The sequence below is a fragment of the Ischnura elegans genome, chromosome 11, assembly GCF_921293095.1.
Source record: "Ischnura elegans chromosome 11, ioIscEleg1.1, whole genome shotgun sequence".
Classification (NCBI taxonomy): domain Eukaryota; kingdom Metazoa; phylum Arthropoda; class Insecta; order Odonata; family Coenagrionidae; genus Ischnura; species Ischnura elegans.
The window spans coordinates 95,343,409-95,361,160 of NC_060256.1; the positions used below are offsets into that span (position 1 = coordinate 95,343,409).

The 17,752-nt window shown below is 39.6% G+C and overlaps 1 protein-coding gene across 1 annotated transcript in view; it reads right to left on the minus strand.

Annotated features, from left to right (window-relative positions):
• LOC124167915 (tribbles homolog 3-like) overlaps positions 1-16,378 on the minus strand; it is a 72,145-nt gene extending 55,767 nt beyond the window's left edge. The window contains exons 1-2 of the mRNA XM_046545980.1: positions 16,081-16,378; positions 7,034-7,557 (exon numbers count right to left, since the gene is read on the minus strand). Of these exons, the coding sequence (XP_046401936.1) occupies positions 7,034-7,375 (342 nt within the window). The 5' untranslated portion in view covers positions 7,376-7,557; positions 16,081-16,378. The remainder of the gene's footprint in view (positions 1-7,033; positions 7,558-16,080) is intronic.
• Positions 16,379-17,752: the final 1,374 nt, after the last annotated feature.

The window sequence follows — 17,752 nt, forward strand, 5'->3', positions numbered from 1 at the left end:
TTACTGAAATCATGTAATATTCATGTCCCTTTTGGAACTATATGTTGTTGGTAACGAATGTTTGTAGGTAATTGCATTCGAATCCATTTTGGATTTTACACCTTGTAATTACATGCGATTTATATAAGCCGCGAAACCTTCCTTGATTAATATTATAGTCAACATATATTACAAGCATGTATTTATTTAGCCATTTAATCATTATGAAAACATTTTCCTGCGAGTTTTCTTTGCCACAGGTGCACTTATACGAATCAAAATTTGAATCCGCTCGGAAGAGAGGCTGGAAAATATTAAAAGCCCAATGATGTTCCGACGATTTTCGGCGTCGCGAATCGTCTGAAGCCTATGACACCATGAGGAGACCTCTAATATTCGATTGCCGGTCTTGAATTGAAAGTCTTTTCCTTTGCTGAAGTTGAAGAGCCATCGAGTGTGGTATGTACGTATTAAGGTTGTTCTGTTATTCATACTATTGGCATTTGCTGAGAGAGTGTGTTTATGATGTTATCAGTGTCAGTGCATTGTGATGAACGGTATTATTATTGGTGATAACGAAGTATTGTGGCACCGTTCAATTGGGTTATTGTCTATCAGTCATCTGGTTGTTGGGCTTTGTTTTCTTTTGTTCATCTTGAGTAGCATTTTCAATTCCATCGTCCTTTGCTGTCACCCATATACCTACGCTCGACAGATAGCACAAGTTTCACTGCCCACTTATCTCTTCTTATGACGATTAAATTATGAAATTATTCAAAAGTAGCGCGAACGGCTGTCCTGTTTAGATTATTAACCAGCCTGAGAGACAATTACCTATTAGCTCTAGGCTGTAAAAATATGATTGTACAAGTACTATCGATCCCTTTATAAATGGGTTCATTGGAAATGTTTCTTACAAACAACTGGTGGATTGATAGTGATGCCAGGGCATTTATTGGGGAATGGCATCATCAAAGCATATATGTATCCTCATCGTCCATTCAATAGTTTAGGTTCTCGGTGTCAGGCGCTGCCTGAAGTATTATTATTAAAAGGAAGTGGTAATTAAACATACTCTTTAATTATTGGTTCAAGTTTGTAAGAAGTGGCAAGCATGCACAAGCAAGTGATATCTCTACTTTCCCTTCATAGCTTCATTGTATTCTTGGGGTCTGTGAACTAATTTACAAATCAAAAACATTGCTGATATTGACAATTCAAATGATTTTGAAACTACCTTCATTTTGTGATACCATATTTGAACTTACTGCGGCTAAAGGAAGAAAATAAAGAGGACCTTTTAGTAATTAATTAAGAAGTACCTCATTGCTATTTTCATTGTTAAAGTCCTATTCTACTTCTTTGAGAGAGTACTTCAATGCTATATTAAAATGTGAAATGATGCAAATTTTTTGTTTGAAACCAAAATCATTGACCAGTGGTTTCTCGATAGTTTTCCTCGGAAAAAATCACCTGTGTGTAATTCATGTTTGGCATAGTCGAAGGCTGGATGAATCCAAGGTCTTGTTTCTAGGATAGGTTAAGTGTTTTTTGAAGACTACATGCAGTCTTATGGGCTGGAGATATTGAGCATGTCTTTATTTGTGTGTTTATTCATGTCATAAGCACCTATATTACCCTGAGTCATGGACTTCTAAAATCTCTTGTACATAGTTTGGCTGTTTCTATTATGCCTCATTTTATTGTCTTTAGGTGGTGTAAGTCAATTCTTTCCTATCTTCCATACATGTCACCTGGACTTGGTATTTTGCTGAGATATGACTACATGTGTTTATTTTTAAATGACGTATTTGTTAACATTCTCATTCATCTATTATATTTTGAGAAATCAGCACATTTGTTGTAAAATAAGCATGCAGTCTTTGCTAATGCTTATCATCTATCAAATAAGGTAGCTTCTCAAATTGACAAGTTTTCTTGAATGTAAGATTAAACTATATCTATTGCAAGTTCTTTTATTTCACATTGCCATTGCTTATATTCTGACAATTTTTCAGTTATACCATTTTTCATTACTTCCATAGCATCCAAATTGCTTCTTTACATTGAAAAAGTGTTTTCAAAATACTTCTGGAGTAATTAAATGGAGTCACTGGTTGCTCTTATGTTAAGCTGTTTTGGTGACTGTCTGATTTGAGAACTACCATCGTGTTTGCTAAAGTCATTCTGACACTTTGAAATTCAGTATCGTTTCTTGATTAATATACTTTGGATGCTATTATAATTATGCTTCTATTGCATTAAACTTGAGTGTCTTATTCAATAATGTGCATAAATGTTTCTTCATATCGGGGCTCATCATCTTGTTGCATCATTTAGAGGAACAGGGTGGGCAATATCTTGAATTCAGATCCTCCTAAATGGAGTGCTTAAGAATATTTTGGTACTGAATTTGGCCCATAATATTGTATGGATTAGCTTTTTTTATTTTCTAAGTGGATAGCCCTCTTACCAAGGTGTTCTGCAGTGCATATATTGTGCATTAAATTGAAATGCATGTTATGTGATACCAGTGGTGATTTGTTTTATTCTTATATGTTACTCAAGTTCACTCAGTTGATGTCACCAAGATTATTCCTTTGTTCCAGATTCAATGCTGCCTGTTGTATCATGTTTGGAATTGATGGCTATATAATGGAACGACTTCTACAATGATAAGATACAATTACTGCATTTCATGTCCAAATAACCTAAGCAGAAGAAGCATGTGCAGCGTTATATTCACAGCAATCATCTTCTGCATTGGCATTGTGGTGTCACCATGTATTTTGCTTAATGAGAGAATATATCTGGAGTAGCAAAATGTATTTTTTCATAAATTTTCTAACTTGTTGTTTGTTTTTTCTATATTCAAGTTCAACGCTCAGTCTAAATCATATTGAACTTCTATTATGTTAAAACTGATTCCATGGGGTGTCATCTGTATTATTTATTTATGAGCAAGTGTTTGATGTTGCTCCACATAGCTAGTTATTAGAGCATCACCTCTGTCAGTGTTTACCTGGCCTTGATGTATTTTATACAAGAGTAATTTTTTATATGATTACCTCTTAACTACCTGTTCCATTGCTTTACTCTGGTAATTCACATAAGTGGTTACATTTTTGAGTTCTTTACATCAAATTTGAAGATGAGTTGCTGATATGGAATTCTCAATCTATTCAATAGCATGGAAGCACCTTTATTCTAATGCTCTGACATAGGTATATTTGGCCTGGTTAAGTGGTTTTTCCCTCTTTGTTTGTTGTGTGTTGATACGATGACTAATCAGTTCTTATTGCATATATCCCTCTTTGGCATATACACATTTTATCATTACCAATATGTATAATGTTTATATCATGAATAGTTGGTTATCTACCAGTTGAGTCGTGGTTAAGGTGGATTGTTGACGGCTTTACACATTCTAGTGAAACATATTTGCATTAAGTTGTCTTATATAGAGATATAAAATCAACTGTTATATCAGATATTTCATTATTTTGGCATAAAAAGAGCAAAGTTTATTATAATTTACCACCTAGTATCAGAGCTTTCTGGTTTAAATATCCTTAGAAGTCCTTAATTTGCAGGAATGATTTCCAAGAACACCTCTTACCTAAGATTTTAATGAATTTTCAAGTGAGAGAAAGATTCTTACATCACTTCTAAAAGGTGCATGGTTCGGTCTTTAAAAAATTTATTTACCTTTGCTTAACGTATTGTCAAGATTAAGAGCCATTTTTCACATTTATTCCCATACAGTACTACTACTAGTCCACTTGTTTAGAGAGAACACATGAGATCACATCAAAGGACTCATGAATAAACTTAGGTGATTCATGCATGTTAAATTTTGGTAACTATTATGCAGACGTGTGGAAATCATTCTATAATTATGTTAATTATCCTAAGCATATGATGAGGATGTAAAAAATTACTAAGATATGGATGTCATTCACATTAGTCTCCAATTTAAGGATATTGATACCTAAGTGTATGGAAATTGTATTTTATTCCATGGCGTATTTCAGTTAGGCTAACAGAGATGTCCTGTTGTAAATCTTTCACGGAATTGAATTGAGACAAGAGTGGACTAAATGAGGAGCCTGCTGTTGACAAAAGTCATATCAATCTAGCTGACTTGAAGCTAACTAAGAAGGAAGACTTATTTACATATCTTATCATATACTTTTGAGTGTGTTGTTACAAAATGCACGGGCATGCCATTACAGGAGTTGTGTCCTGGTCATAAAAGACTTCAGTAATCTTTTTTGGATTAATAGCAAAATAGTTCATGTCATATATAGATTGAATTTTATTCCTACATTAGTGCCCCGGTATATATTAGGCATTTTGGCCTTAATATGAGCACTTTGGTTCTTCTTTATTTATCTTATGTTTCACTTCATTTCACCTTAAGCAGAGATGGGAATTGCTTATAATCACGAATATATTATCTGGGATTGGGATATTATGGGAGAAATGATCTCTATTTCAGTCATAAATAAATTTTTTACCAAATGCGTCTGCTTGGAATTTGAAAGTTAGTACCCTTGTGTCAACTCAGATTGTAGAAGTTAATTTTATATGTCTAGTTAAGTATTACCTACTGCTGTTATTAATCACAATTAACTGTTCACGGAGCTATGTTGTGTTATTAGGCGTTCATTCATTGTATCCCACAAATTATTTATGTTGATTTAATTGCAAGAGTGCGTCTTAGTGTACGTACTAGGTTTTTTGAGAATGGTCTGACATGATCCCCTGTTATATTTTGTTCTACTTTTACTTTTCAAGGAATTGTATGGATGTTCATTTTAGAATTGTTTTCTTTTGCTATGTGTTCTCTATTCCAAGGACTTATTTCCCAGGAAAAGACCCCAGTGGTTCATCTAGGCTTGTAGTTATTAATTTTTTTTCAATTAGTGATGCAGTAAACAGTGGAAGGGCTTGCATAGGGATGATAATAAGCAAGTTGTTAAACCGTGATTCAAGTTTGTTTTTTCTAGGTTGCTGCAAGCCTGATTCCGGCTTGCATTGCTATTTGGGTACAAGGGCGGACTGGCCAGGTTGGCAATCTCTGAGTCACCCAAGCTTAGGGGGGGCCTGCTCCATCTTGAGGGGATATTAAAGGTGTAATTAAAAAAAGATATTCATTACTTAGGTTACTTGTACCAATATTTTTTGTAATTATAAAAAGTTTTGTGTTCATTGGTTGCTTTCTTTACTGCATACTCATTGTAAATAAAATGAAGTGAGTTAGGTGTCCAGAAGGTAAAAAAAAAACTGCAAGTGCTTATTTGGAAAGATTGTATTTAGTTTCTTTTTTTTAGATTTCAGTGCTGTTTCTGGGACAAATTCATTAAAGAGATATCAGCTCCATAATAAATTATTAATTTTCTCAATTTTCATAGTATTTTATTTTTATCTTTATCTACTATTTAAGAGCGAGAAAATTGTCAAAATCCATTTTCGGGCATGCAGTTCCCTAAAATTTTCCAAGGAAGACCTCCGAATTCCCCCCATCAGGACCCCAGACCGCTGGATACTACTATCATTGGAACAGATATGCCCTCTGACTGTTTCTATCATTGGCATTTGGTATTGAGCACATCCATCCATGTGAGTACCCTGCAGGGGCCCAGGTAGTACTTAAGACTGGGGGGGTGGGTTTAGGTGCAATTAATACCAGGGTGTGTGGGGGAACGGAATACCCTCCAGGATAAGCGGTCGGTGCGAGATTAGTAAATTGGCGAATTTTAAGATAAATGTTGAGTTTTATGGCTTTCTGAGGGTTATTTTATTAGTCCTTAGACTATTCTATTAGTAATATTAATCCAATTAAGTAAAATGGATTAAAATTAAAAATTTCTCTGATCTCTGGGGGAGGAATTTATCCCCCATAACCCCCCTCGCTGCTCCATTGGTACCCAGGATCAAAGCAAGGAGGACATGTCGTGGTCTTTCAAGTAGTAACATTTTTGCAAAGAATGAAGAAGCCAAAATTGTAAGTAAATTATGACAGCGTTTCCTTGGTCTATACAATGAAGAGAATGACTTAAATTTGTTGCATGTCTTATGCGAATATAATTTTTTAAGTAATTTCTTTAAAATTTTCGTTACGAGCTTAATTTCTTTTCGCTTCTAAGGGGGGGGCGTAGCCAGGAATTTCGTTCGGGATAATGATCGAAAAAACTATTTGTCAAAGAAATCTTTTGTAAACTCGTCATTTCTCAATATTTTGTTTTTTACATTAATCAAAGTAACTGTTTTCATATTGTCCGGGGGACAGGGGGGTCCTATCCCACCGCACTACGCCGCTGAAAGGCCGTCTCCAGCTGGTTACGCCCATCTACCCGCTGTCCTACTATCAGATTTCAGTCATTAAACTCGCGGCGGAATTGCTTGTGTCAGAACATATTTTGCAAAGAGCCTTTTTATTGAGGGTAAGAGTTTCCGTTAATAGTATTTTCAGTGATTATTTAGCGCAATTGGGTGTCAAGCCATTAAAACAAGGGTTCGATCAGGTCGTAATACGTTTAGCCTTTGCCCTGGTTTTACCTTTATTTTCGCCGTTTCCATTGTTGTCATGCCTAGAAAATTTGTACTTATGTTACTGAAGGTTTCGAAAATCAATATCACCTATCCGAAAATTACCAACATTCTTCGCTTACCAAAAAAACGAAGAAATTTTACCACATCTCCTTATGGGAAAACGGAGTATTTACACTGAAAATGGCGGACGTCGTGGTTGCCATAGTGGAAGCCTATGCGACGACTCGACATGATGAGAGAGTAGTGTTGAGAGAGCAATCTAGAGGACTCTGCCGTTTCCGGTCTCCCAGCGCCTAACCATCGTCAAGTGGCAACGTTCGGAACTACGTCAACTATTGTCAGGACATGCATTCACACGGCTAGTTCGGCCAACTATCGTTTGGACGATCGCTCGGACAATCGTAATTTGAACGAGGCATATAACCCTGACCCGACCAACTCGGGCGAGTGTTCGTCCACAGGGGGGGCGGGGCGGGGATTGGCATCGAGTTCTTACCTTGGCGATGTACTCCTCTCTGGTCTGCACGTCGACGCAGCGGTAGAGAGCGCTGCCCTCCACTAGACCCTGCAGAAGGTATTTGCCCCCGACCAGGGCCGGCGTGGCCAGGTGGGGCTGCACGGGCTCCTGCCCCCCCTCGCCACGGGCGCCACCCTCCAACAAGCAAGTGGAGACGCCGGTCCTGCTGCTTGCAGGGATTCGCTGCTTGTAGGGATGGTAATGACGAGAGGAGGGAGAAGACGAGGCGACGGTGGAGGAGTTGGTCCGGGCCGTCGACTTGCGCGGGGCAGGCATGACGGCAGCGGCCGAGAGAGTACACTGAAGTAGCGATTCGGCCATTCGCCACAACACCACACACAGCGGGACAATCACCAACAACACTCAATGGGGCGGGCACACGAGGAGCACTAAACAGCAAGTGGGCTCCCCAGGTGACGCAATAATCCACAGACGGGCGCGTAGTTCCAACGCTGGCCGGTCGAGCGCTGCTGAGGGCCACCCCCTCAATCTCGGACGGGCACCTGAAAACACAATTCGCACTCATTATCCCCGTCTCCAGGGCAAATAAACAAACAAACAAATAAATAATAAAACGTCGAACATAGTGAGCGAGTTAATATTTCACCACCTGGCGTCAGGCAATCACCCAACTGCGATTTCGATGAAATCAAACACATGCCGCCCTTCAAATACCTGGCCATGGCCGCGTTCCAATCCACCGTAAATGCAATATTTCGCTCTTACTAGCTCTTTTCGATCGTCACATTTCGGAAGTGACGCCGCTTAAAATTAGTGCGATTCCAATCTGCTTACGGTCCTGCTCTGAAGAGCGCGTAGGCGGCGCACGAGAGAGCGCTAGGAGCCATTCACACTCACCCGCTCTTCAACTCTTACGGTCGTTTTACACGGGGCACGGAATTGCGCAGGTTAGAGCTGCATTAATTTATAAAATGGCGTGGAATTGCGCGAATGCATGAACGAAATTAGAACAGGGGCTACTTTGTCGTCTCGCATCCTCGCATTCTCGCAAGCCAGCCTCGGTGGCAACAGTGTAAAGTCCTCGCCTGCCAATCCGAAGGTCGCGGGTTCGAGTCCCGCCTGGGTAAGTTACCCTTATCCAGGGTCATTGTTGGTTATAATGTTTGTGATTGTTAACCCTTTGCGGTCCATTTTGTTTCAATTCTAATGGTCTGGTCCAACTTAATTTTTAAAAAATAAGTATAATAATAGGGTAGTTTCCTTCATCAAAGAAACCGAAATGCATTGATTGCGATTTGTTACCCACCATTACTGTATTCATAATATACAAATTATTTCGTTTTAGAAATACCGGTTTAGACGAATGGCCATGGTCCATTTTTATCCTCATTTGAAAAGGGCCAGATTGGCGCCCATGCGATGCCACTCCACGTGACGTCACAGGGACCTAGTTTCTATAGGAGAAGATAGGAGTTATACATCGTCTGAGGTTACCAATGCATGCATGAGGCGCAGAGCTCAGGCAAACATGTCTTAATAATCACCTATTAAAACTGGCTAAGGTCGGAAAGTTTTCTTCGTTTGATAAGGTATTAATAAACCTTTTTTAAGCCAAGCGCTATCAGCCAGCAAGGTACTCAGCTACCCTCTAGCATCCTGCGTCCTATCAGCGCTCAGAGCCTCGATCAAGACGGGAGGGGGAACCAGAAATACGTCATACGGAGAGATTTCCTTACCCGTCGCGTTTTCGCGCGCTTGAAAATTTTCACTTTTCATTTAATCGCGAAAAATAGATATCGTCATTTAAAAATCTAAAAGCGTGAAACACGTACTCCAGGAGATAATCTTCCGATATAGGCAATAAAAAAATAATAGGAAACCACCCTATTGACAGGATTCGTTGGTGCCTTTTAAATGCTTTTGCTTATGTTTTGATTTTAATTTTTTTTTGTTCGAAGTTAACTTCCACTGAATGCAATATAATGCTAAAAGTTCAATTGAAGAGCCTATTATTTAAAGATTTATCTATGTAAAAATTATCTCTTGAACTATTGCCCTTGTATAATCCCCATATATATCCTTGTGATGTTAAGCTCAACTTGACGTTGGACCTGATGCTCGCACCAGGCCTGTCGAGCCAACCTCGACGTTGGACCGCAAAGGGTTAAATGTTATCAACCCCGATGTAAAGGCCGAGTAGTGCTGTTTTCGGTGGTGTGTGAAATAAATAAAATAAAAAAATAAAAAATTTGTTCCAGCAATTCACCGCTTTACACGACGCAATTTTGATTGCGCCTCCGCACGTTTTGCGCAATTCCGTGTACCGCGTAAAACGGCCTTTAGACCACCTCCGTTAGAGGTAGAAATTTCGGTTCATCATGTGGATTCGGATGGGATTTGATTCGAGGCAATTATTCGATTCTTTAAATCGTTCACAATGAATCGAGTGATCTCGAATCCGAATTAATCTTGATTAATTAATCCCTAATAGAAAACAAAGGGAATACACACAAAAGACAGGGAAAAGCCTAGTAATTAAAGGCCAAACTCACTCACTTATACTGAATTAACTTCTAAATATGTTTATCCCTCTCCTCACTGTAATATTCCTGGCTGGGATGTTATTGTTATATAAGCGTGGAGTGAGAGCTACCTGTGATAAACCATAGAGACATAAACAACCTGTAGAGAGTGTTAGCGAATGCAAGTGAAGCCTGTTTATTGACGCGTCCTCCGCCACAGTGACCTACCGTGTTTGCTGTGTTTCCGAACTTGTTCCTGAAGTGTTCTGGAGGTTCACTCGCTATGGATCAAGCTGTAGTTGGAAGCTTATTTTTTGAAGCACAAATAGGTATATTCCTGTCCCGCCTATATTTAAAGGTGGGTACAGGGCAAAGCCTAGTAATTATAGGCCGCTCTCACATACTTCCATTTCTTGCAAAATATTGGAATGCATTATTTTCAGGTGGGCCATCGAGATAATCAAAATCTGTCAGCAAAAGAACGGCAGGGATTTATAAAAGGGAGGTCTTGTGAAACTCAACTGACTGCCTTCGATCATGATATCTTAGCAGCGGGTGACAGACATGTTCAAGTCGACGCCATATTTTTAGACCCCAGGAAAGCACTCGATAAGGTTCCGCATTTTAAGCTCATTCAAAAGTTGGAAGCATACGTTATAGATTGCCATCTATTGATAGAAAATCGCCAAGGTTCATCAAAATTCGAGTCGGTGGGTGGCATGCCTGGATGAACTGACATGGAATGACCCCCGCGGTCACGAGCAAAATCCGCCTCTTCGCAGATAAAGTAGTTGTGTACAGAGAAGTGTACGACCATTGCGATAGATTAGCATTAGAAAAGGACCTCGCGGCCAAAAAAAATGAATGGTGCAGCAGGAGTTATAATAAAATCTTGAAAAATGTGTGTTGATATAATCAAGGAGGAGCAACACTGTAAACGGGATTCAACTATCAAATGCCGAATGCGTAAAATACTTCGGGGTTACCATTAAGTACTCGGGATCTTTCGTGGGGCAAACACATACTCGAGGTACCGTAAACGTGGGTTTCTTTGGCCCAATCTGAGAAAAAATACAACGAACTCTGGTTACCTTAAGGAAACAGTTTTTCGACTGATCCCAGCAGTTTCCAATAATAAGGTGCAGCATAAAGCTTTTACTGATGTATATTCTAAATATTTTGTCGCTCACCACTTGAGTCAGCACCAATGGTTTTCTTTTTTTCGTACATCCATGCGTTTTTTTCAGAGCTCTTAAACTTTTGTTTGTGAACACAGCCCTACACCTGCCGTAAGTCTGGGAAGTACCTATTTATGAGCAAAATTTAATAGTTAATAAATTGGTATAGTTTAACTTTTATTACTGTTAAGGCTTTTATGTAAAAATTTCATGATAGCAACGGGTCCCCTTACCTCAAAATTTAGACCTACTTTGGCCCACCATTTTTCTACGACAAAGCAGGTTGTACTTCTTCAAAACTTGTTTTCCCTCAACCATCAATCCTTTAAATGCATGTTGTGTTCTTTTTGCTGAGCTAAAGTGGGTAGTCGGCCTGCATTTTAGTTTTCCTTTATTAATTCTGTCCTGTTTTCGGCCCCAGTTCTGTAGCTGGTTAAACAACCGAATAAAATTATGGAAACTTATAATAAAAATATATCATTATACTTAAACATATCAGCCAACAGGGCCGACATGTTTATATAAAATATTCATTTATTGATATGCAACAAAAAAACCTGCAAGCAACATTCTGCGATTGTTGGGGTCACATGCTAAGCTACGTATTTGCATAATGTTTTCATAGATAAGGATTTTAAAAAATCAGATAATATTTGTGCGATTATTTTAAAAATGAATTGGTAAAAAATTAATAAAAAAACAACATTTACATTCTTATATTTTACTATCTTTCAAACAAATATATTTAACTTAAAACGCCTCTAAAATGTATTTTTCTATCAAATCTACTGATTTCCTCTGGAATCCACGTCTTTCTTTGGTCATAGATATTCTTACAATGCTTTGAAGCGAGGAAAATCACCTTGGGCCAAAGTAGCCCAAACTCAAGGCACAGAATAGAAATCTGGTTTCTACTCTGTGCTAAAGGGTAACACTGGCCAAAGTAAAACTATTTTTTAAATACACACAATTTTAAAAAAGGAGATTAAAACTATTCAATTCCTGTGCTAAAGACATTCTATAGGGGCCATAATGTTCTGAAGGCCTGACAAAGTAAAATAGAAAAATATAAGAAAATAATCTTTAAAAAAGGTTTGACAGTGGGCCAAAGTAGCCCGTGTTTACGGTATACGGTAAAGCTAACTGTAAATTGGCGGTGATTCTTGTTCTCCTTTCGCCAGGGTTTTCGCTGCGCCACGGAAACTAAAAGCGGAGCGAAAATTTTCTCCACGAATATTATCGTTCTTTTCGCTCTGACTATCGCTTCAGTTCGGGTAACTTCATTCTCTAGGCGAAAGATTGTGACGTAATCAATGACGAATTACCCATACATTAATGGGCACAAGATGATTTCAGCGATTAACGCTCCGCCTCCGTAGTCCGAAACAATTGAAGAGCGCGAAGCACGTTGGCAAGTTCAAATCATATTTCTAAAATGAATTAGGCCATGTTTTTTAATTGCATGAGATTATCAAATTGATACGTTAAGCATTGTTGTACAATATTTCTAATTCATTAGTCGTTTTCCGTAGTTGAACATAATACCGTTTTCTTAGTTTTACATCTTTTTCGTAGATGTAAACGTTGAGTCCAAAAGTCACTCCGGTGAAACTTATATGGGTTAATATTTTCCATTTTAACCTAACCCAGATGGCACGAAATTTCTTATGGTTTACTTAAGGAAGAAAATGATAAGCACCTTTTCTTACGCTAAGGACTTTATGTGAGGCAAGGATAAGATTTTAGGGAAGAATAGTTAAGGAACACAGTAAAATATTCTCTTATTAACACTATTTGCTTATGTTGGACGAACAACAAAGGCAGCATAACAGCGTACTACCCATCCTATGCTGCATAGAGCTCTGTCTGACATAAATGTAAAGCCTAATAGTGAAATTAATGTGTCTTTATAAGAGCTGATCAACTGATGAGAGATTTTCCTGTGCATAGAAAATATTTTGACAACTTCAAGTGACTTGCCTCTGAAGATGAAAACCATAGTATGCGAATCTTTTTCTTGTGGTGGAGAGAAAAAAATTGAATATGGCAGCAATCGTCCTCGTAACTTATGTATGGTATACAGCCATGCTATCCACTAATCGCTGAAATCATCTTGTGCCCATTTACGTATGGGTAATTCGTCATTGCTTACGTCACAATCTATCACCTAGAGAACGAAGTTACCCGAACTGAAGCGATAGTCGGGGCGAAAAGAACGAGAATAATCGCGGAGAAAATTTTCGCTTCGAGTTGCCATAGCGAAGTGAAGACTCGGGCGAAAGGAGAACGAGAATCACCGCCCAACACTACCACGATAACACACTACAATTATCAAGCAAAATCTTCGCCGTTCATTCAAATGCAAACACGATTTTAATCCCATTTATTTAATTACGTAGAACGGCAAGACGAGTAAAACAACACATAGGTTGTATGCCAAGCATTTTAATAACAATTAAAACACATTGGGATAAAAAATACAACATAATAATGATGTGAAGTGGAGGTAAAAATCACGAGTCTGTCTCTCGTCAATTATTTCACCAAAACGCTTGAGTGATTTCATTTCCATCGCTATATGCTCGCCAGACAGAACGAGAATGGCTTATTTGTCGCCAGACACACGAAGCCATGCATTTCTGGCGAAATATCTAGCGAATGAAAATGGGAATATGAATGCATACACAGATCGCTAGTATTTTCAACAAATTGCGCTGGCATTAGCCACAAAGAACCAGAATCAGGCCCCTGGGATTTGTAAAAAATAATTCTCGGAAAATACCCTGGAAAGGTGAATGAGATAAGCTACCTAACTCAAGTAAAGCCTCATTTAGAATATGCTGCTAGCGTTAGCGGCCCTTACGAAGTAGGACTAATAAAATAGAGTAAAGCGCAGGGCGGCCAGATTCGTGATGAGTTGTTACGATAAAAAGTGCAGCGTTTCCAGTATGTTACACGAGTTAGGATGGGAATCTTTACGGGAGCGTAGATCGTAGTATAGGCTAAATTTAATCGGTAAATTCGGAGAAGATCTATGGTGGCCCAGTGCCCCCCCCCCCCTAGATCCGCCTATGAATTGGTTCACTCAAAGACCTTGCAAAGACTAACCATCTTTGACCCTCGAGTACCAGGGTCAAATATCGTAATGCCAACGACATGATTGTCATTATTTCTCTATTGTAACAACAATACATTTATGCGCTATATGTCAGGAAACGAATCAGATAAGAGAGATCATAAAACACACGTTCTAAAGTGAATGTTGTCAAAATAGATTATTCCGCTACCCGGAAAACGGGACTGCTCGATGAAATTTTTTTAGCACATATGCTGGTGACTGGAAATAAAACATTCATACTTCAAAATAAAGCTATGAGTAACATTAACAATATCATCAAAATGCATGATCAATGTAACGTAAATAATTAAAATTCAAAGTACCCGTAAAAATGACGGCTATAGGTTCTTCTAATTGACTGTGAAATCCCTATTATTGCTGAAAACTTATAAGTACTAAAAAGTGTTGATTAACTTGCATAGAATACTCCATCACACAATCGACCGATAACTCAATTTCATTAACTACACAGGCATTTCTTCCTAACGTAGAAGCAAACCCCTTCCGTGCCTTTCCATCTATTATGAAAACCTAAGTAACAAGTAAAAATGCTCAATCACTGCTTAAGCACCCTTGAAGTGGCTTGTAATCTGCGTTGACAAACCAATACATGAGTGCAAAATGACCGAGACATTTAATTGCAATACGCTACCACCACCATAACACATCTACCACACCCTAGTGAAACCCTTTTTCGCTTCCTATAAGTAAGCCGATTGTAAACGCAATTTAGACATGTCGGTTTCATGAAGTAAACTCACACAATTAGAAAATCACAAAAAGGCGCCATTATGCATCATTATCCTCTCAATTCTAGACGATATTCTCGAGATCGCCTTACATGGCAATACAATTATTGACGACGGGCCGGTGGTTTACAACTAGCTCCTGAAAAGTAGACAATTCGTAAACCGGAGAAATGCAATGGCATCGTGCATGTTATGATACTCGGCTTTATCCGTCGTAAAAGTTCTCGTATACACAAAGGCGGATTTAAGGGGGGCACGTGACCCCCGCCCCCAGACGCTCAAACAATAGACAAGATTTTTTTTATACGGCTATCATTACGTTCGTTTCATTTTGTTTATTACGGAGACTCAATAATTTAATTTCATATTGAAATAAAGAGAATATTTTCGACAGTAATAGTACATATTTTGTCTTTATTCTCAAGAATGAGAAGACCTGACATACTCTTGTAAATAAATCCTGGATCCGCTCCTGCACATACACAATGAAATTATCAGGAATACGAATTTGAAAATTGGCGCTTCATTGACTGACGGTGCAACCCAACAGAATAAAGATGCCACCTTTTGCAAGGCAGATTCGAGGGAATGACGGCAAGCATAAAACGAGGGCGGGCCAATGCAACACACTGTTACGTATTACGCACGGTCAGGTAGCGCACGGCTGCCGCGCTTTTTACTGGCTGCTCAGGGGGCGACCGCCTATGTGCGAAACCAAAGCACAAATTGCATTCGCGAAGCAGTCGAAACAAGATTCGGCAACGGGCCCGGCGGGAGAGTTTACGGAATCACTTTGAAGACATATCACACGGCGAGACGTCCTGTTGCGAGGCACGAACGGACGATCGCAGGAGCATTGCGCAACATCCTAAATCGAAACCGTCTGGGCGAATCATCGGCCGGCAATGCAAGGGAGGCAAGTACGGGTCTTTGGCAAGCGTGACCTCGGAAGCGCGGCACGGAAGACAGATCAAATGCAACGGAGCCGTGAGCTAGAAAAAAATAAATAACACTTTCGCCCGTTGTTGGACACCGTGGAGAGGGGGGGAGGGAGCACGTCCTTGACGATCGAGGCCAACACCTCCTTCAACGGCACCGTCGCGCACGATGAGTGGACCGCAACTACACACTTGTATTTCAAAACGCGCACCAAGGAAGCACTTGCGTGCCGAGGGCGATGAATGACACAACTACATGATATAGCCTCTTCAAGGGTATTTGGCAGAGGGAGAACACTTCCACCCTCGTGCACCAAGCTGAATGCCGCTAATTTTTGGATCTACAACCTTGACATATAAATACACTAACCGTCCGGGGAACACCCGAACTAAGGGAACCAGACAGCTCGATATTCGACCCGTGGATTCACAATCACATCATCTTTGTTTTTAACTGTGTCCCCTAAAAAGACAGGTTACTATAACACTGGCGATGGCTCACAATGCATTCGACAAGTATTCTTCAAGCGAGCAAGCAGTAATGCCAGAAGGTTACTCACCTAAGGGGATCTATCTCCTTCAGGAACGTAGCATGCACCAGCGAAGGAGCACTCACTGTTTCGACATCTCCCACACATATAACTGAATTCCTATCACCAGGCAGATTATCACGTTTCAGTAAAACGATGCAATCACTTCACGGATGAGCAGGCATACACAGAGGTTGAACTTAAGCGAAATATTGGCATAGGTTGACTGTATAACGCAGGCAGGGATGTATATATTGAAATCCGTTTGAAAGAAGTTTACCGTCAACTAAGCTGCCCGTCTGCCACGGGAGCCATTGTGAAACTGAAGAAGAGGGCGCCGCTCGCGCGCGAGCTCCGAATGTCCGCCATCTACCGGCAGATTACAGGAGGCAGGAGGCTGAGATATAGAACAAAGAGCGCATGCGCAGGAAAAATGGCGTCATTTCAAACACTCGTCGCAGGTGGAGTCGCTCTCAGGAGAATTAGTTGAGGACCTCAAATCCAGAAAACCAGAAATACGGAACGTTTCAAAATTCCTCTCCGTATAGTGTTTCGACTTGCCGCCTTTTAGCACCGCTCTCCGAGCCTTGTTCTGTGACGGGTAGGAAGTTAGCAAAAAGCCATGAACATACGCTTACAACCTAGGCAGGGACACGTAGGGATCTCATATATCGAGCACAAAATCTTGAACGCATTTCTAAATTAACAAACCATAAAAGCATGTGTAAAGATTGACTGTCCGATTAAGGAAGGTATCGATAGATATCGCAACGTCTCTTAGCGAATGCTATTAATGAAAGCTATTGAAAATGAAGAAAAAGATGTATTTATTGCTAGTTCTATTCCAGTATTGAGCACGAATAGTTAAGGCTGCTACGGTCGTGATTTGACGACTTATTCGGCAAATTTTTTGCCTTCTTCAATATTGTGTACTAGAATCCATCTAAGGCAATGAATATTCCTCTAGGAGCGATGTTCGATACACCATCCACACATAGCTAGACCCGTGCTCCTTATACACAGCAGAGCGGATTGAGACTGCATATTTGCTATCCATCGGTCGCATACTTTATTTGCGAGGTATACAGTGACTATTTTACAATTTATGACCGACACTCGGCAGCATCCACATGTCTGAATGACAAGATGAGCTTTGCTATGCCAATCAATGATTGACTAATGATCAATATTGGTTGAGTGACGCTCATTCAGTTCTGGCTTAAGAATGTTTGTTAATTCAAGCATTCGTGGCATTGTCTAGCGCGATGACTGTACATTCCGACACCATTAAAATTCTCAAAAATAAGTGTACCACTTTTTGCACATGCTGCCGACCAGAAATCCAGAAAAACCTGAAACCCTTTGGTCCCAAGCTGTCCGGATTTGAGGTCCTCAACTGTACTAAAAGAGCGTTTAAATTGGCTTTAAAATAACCTATAGCCAAGTACTACTGCTACTAATAGCATCATAAATTAAATATAAAGACATGTATACGGGTGTTAAAGTTACCTGGTAAGTGAATTAGAAGTCTTACTTTTAGTTATAAAAGTGCTCCCGTTTCAGGCTGCATCCAACCGGATTATAAATGCTATTAATCATGCTCCGAGGCTTTTCTTCCCAGATGGGGGACAACAAATTGATGGTCCAATGGTCATACTTGATAGTAGCTGAGAAATCGCCAAGTGTTGCACTTCGTGTCACA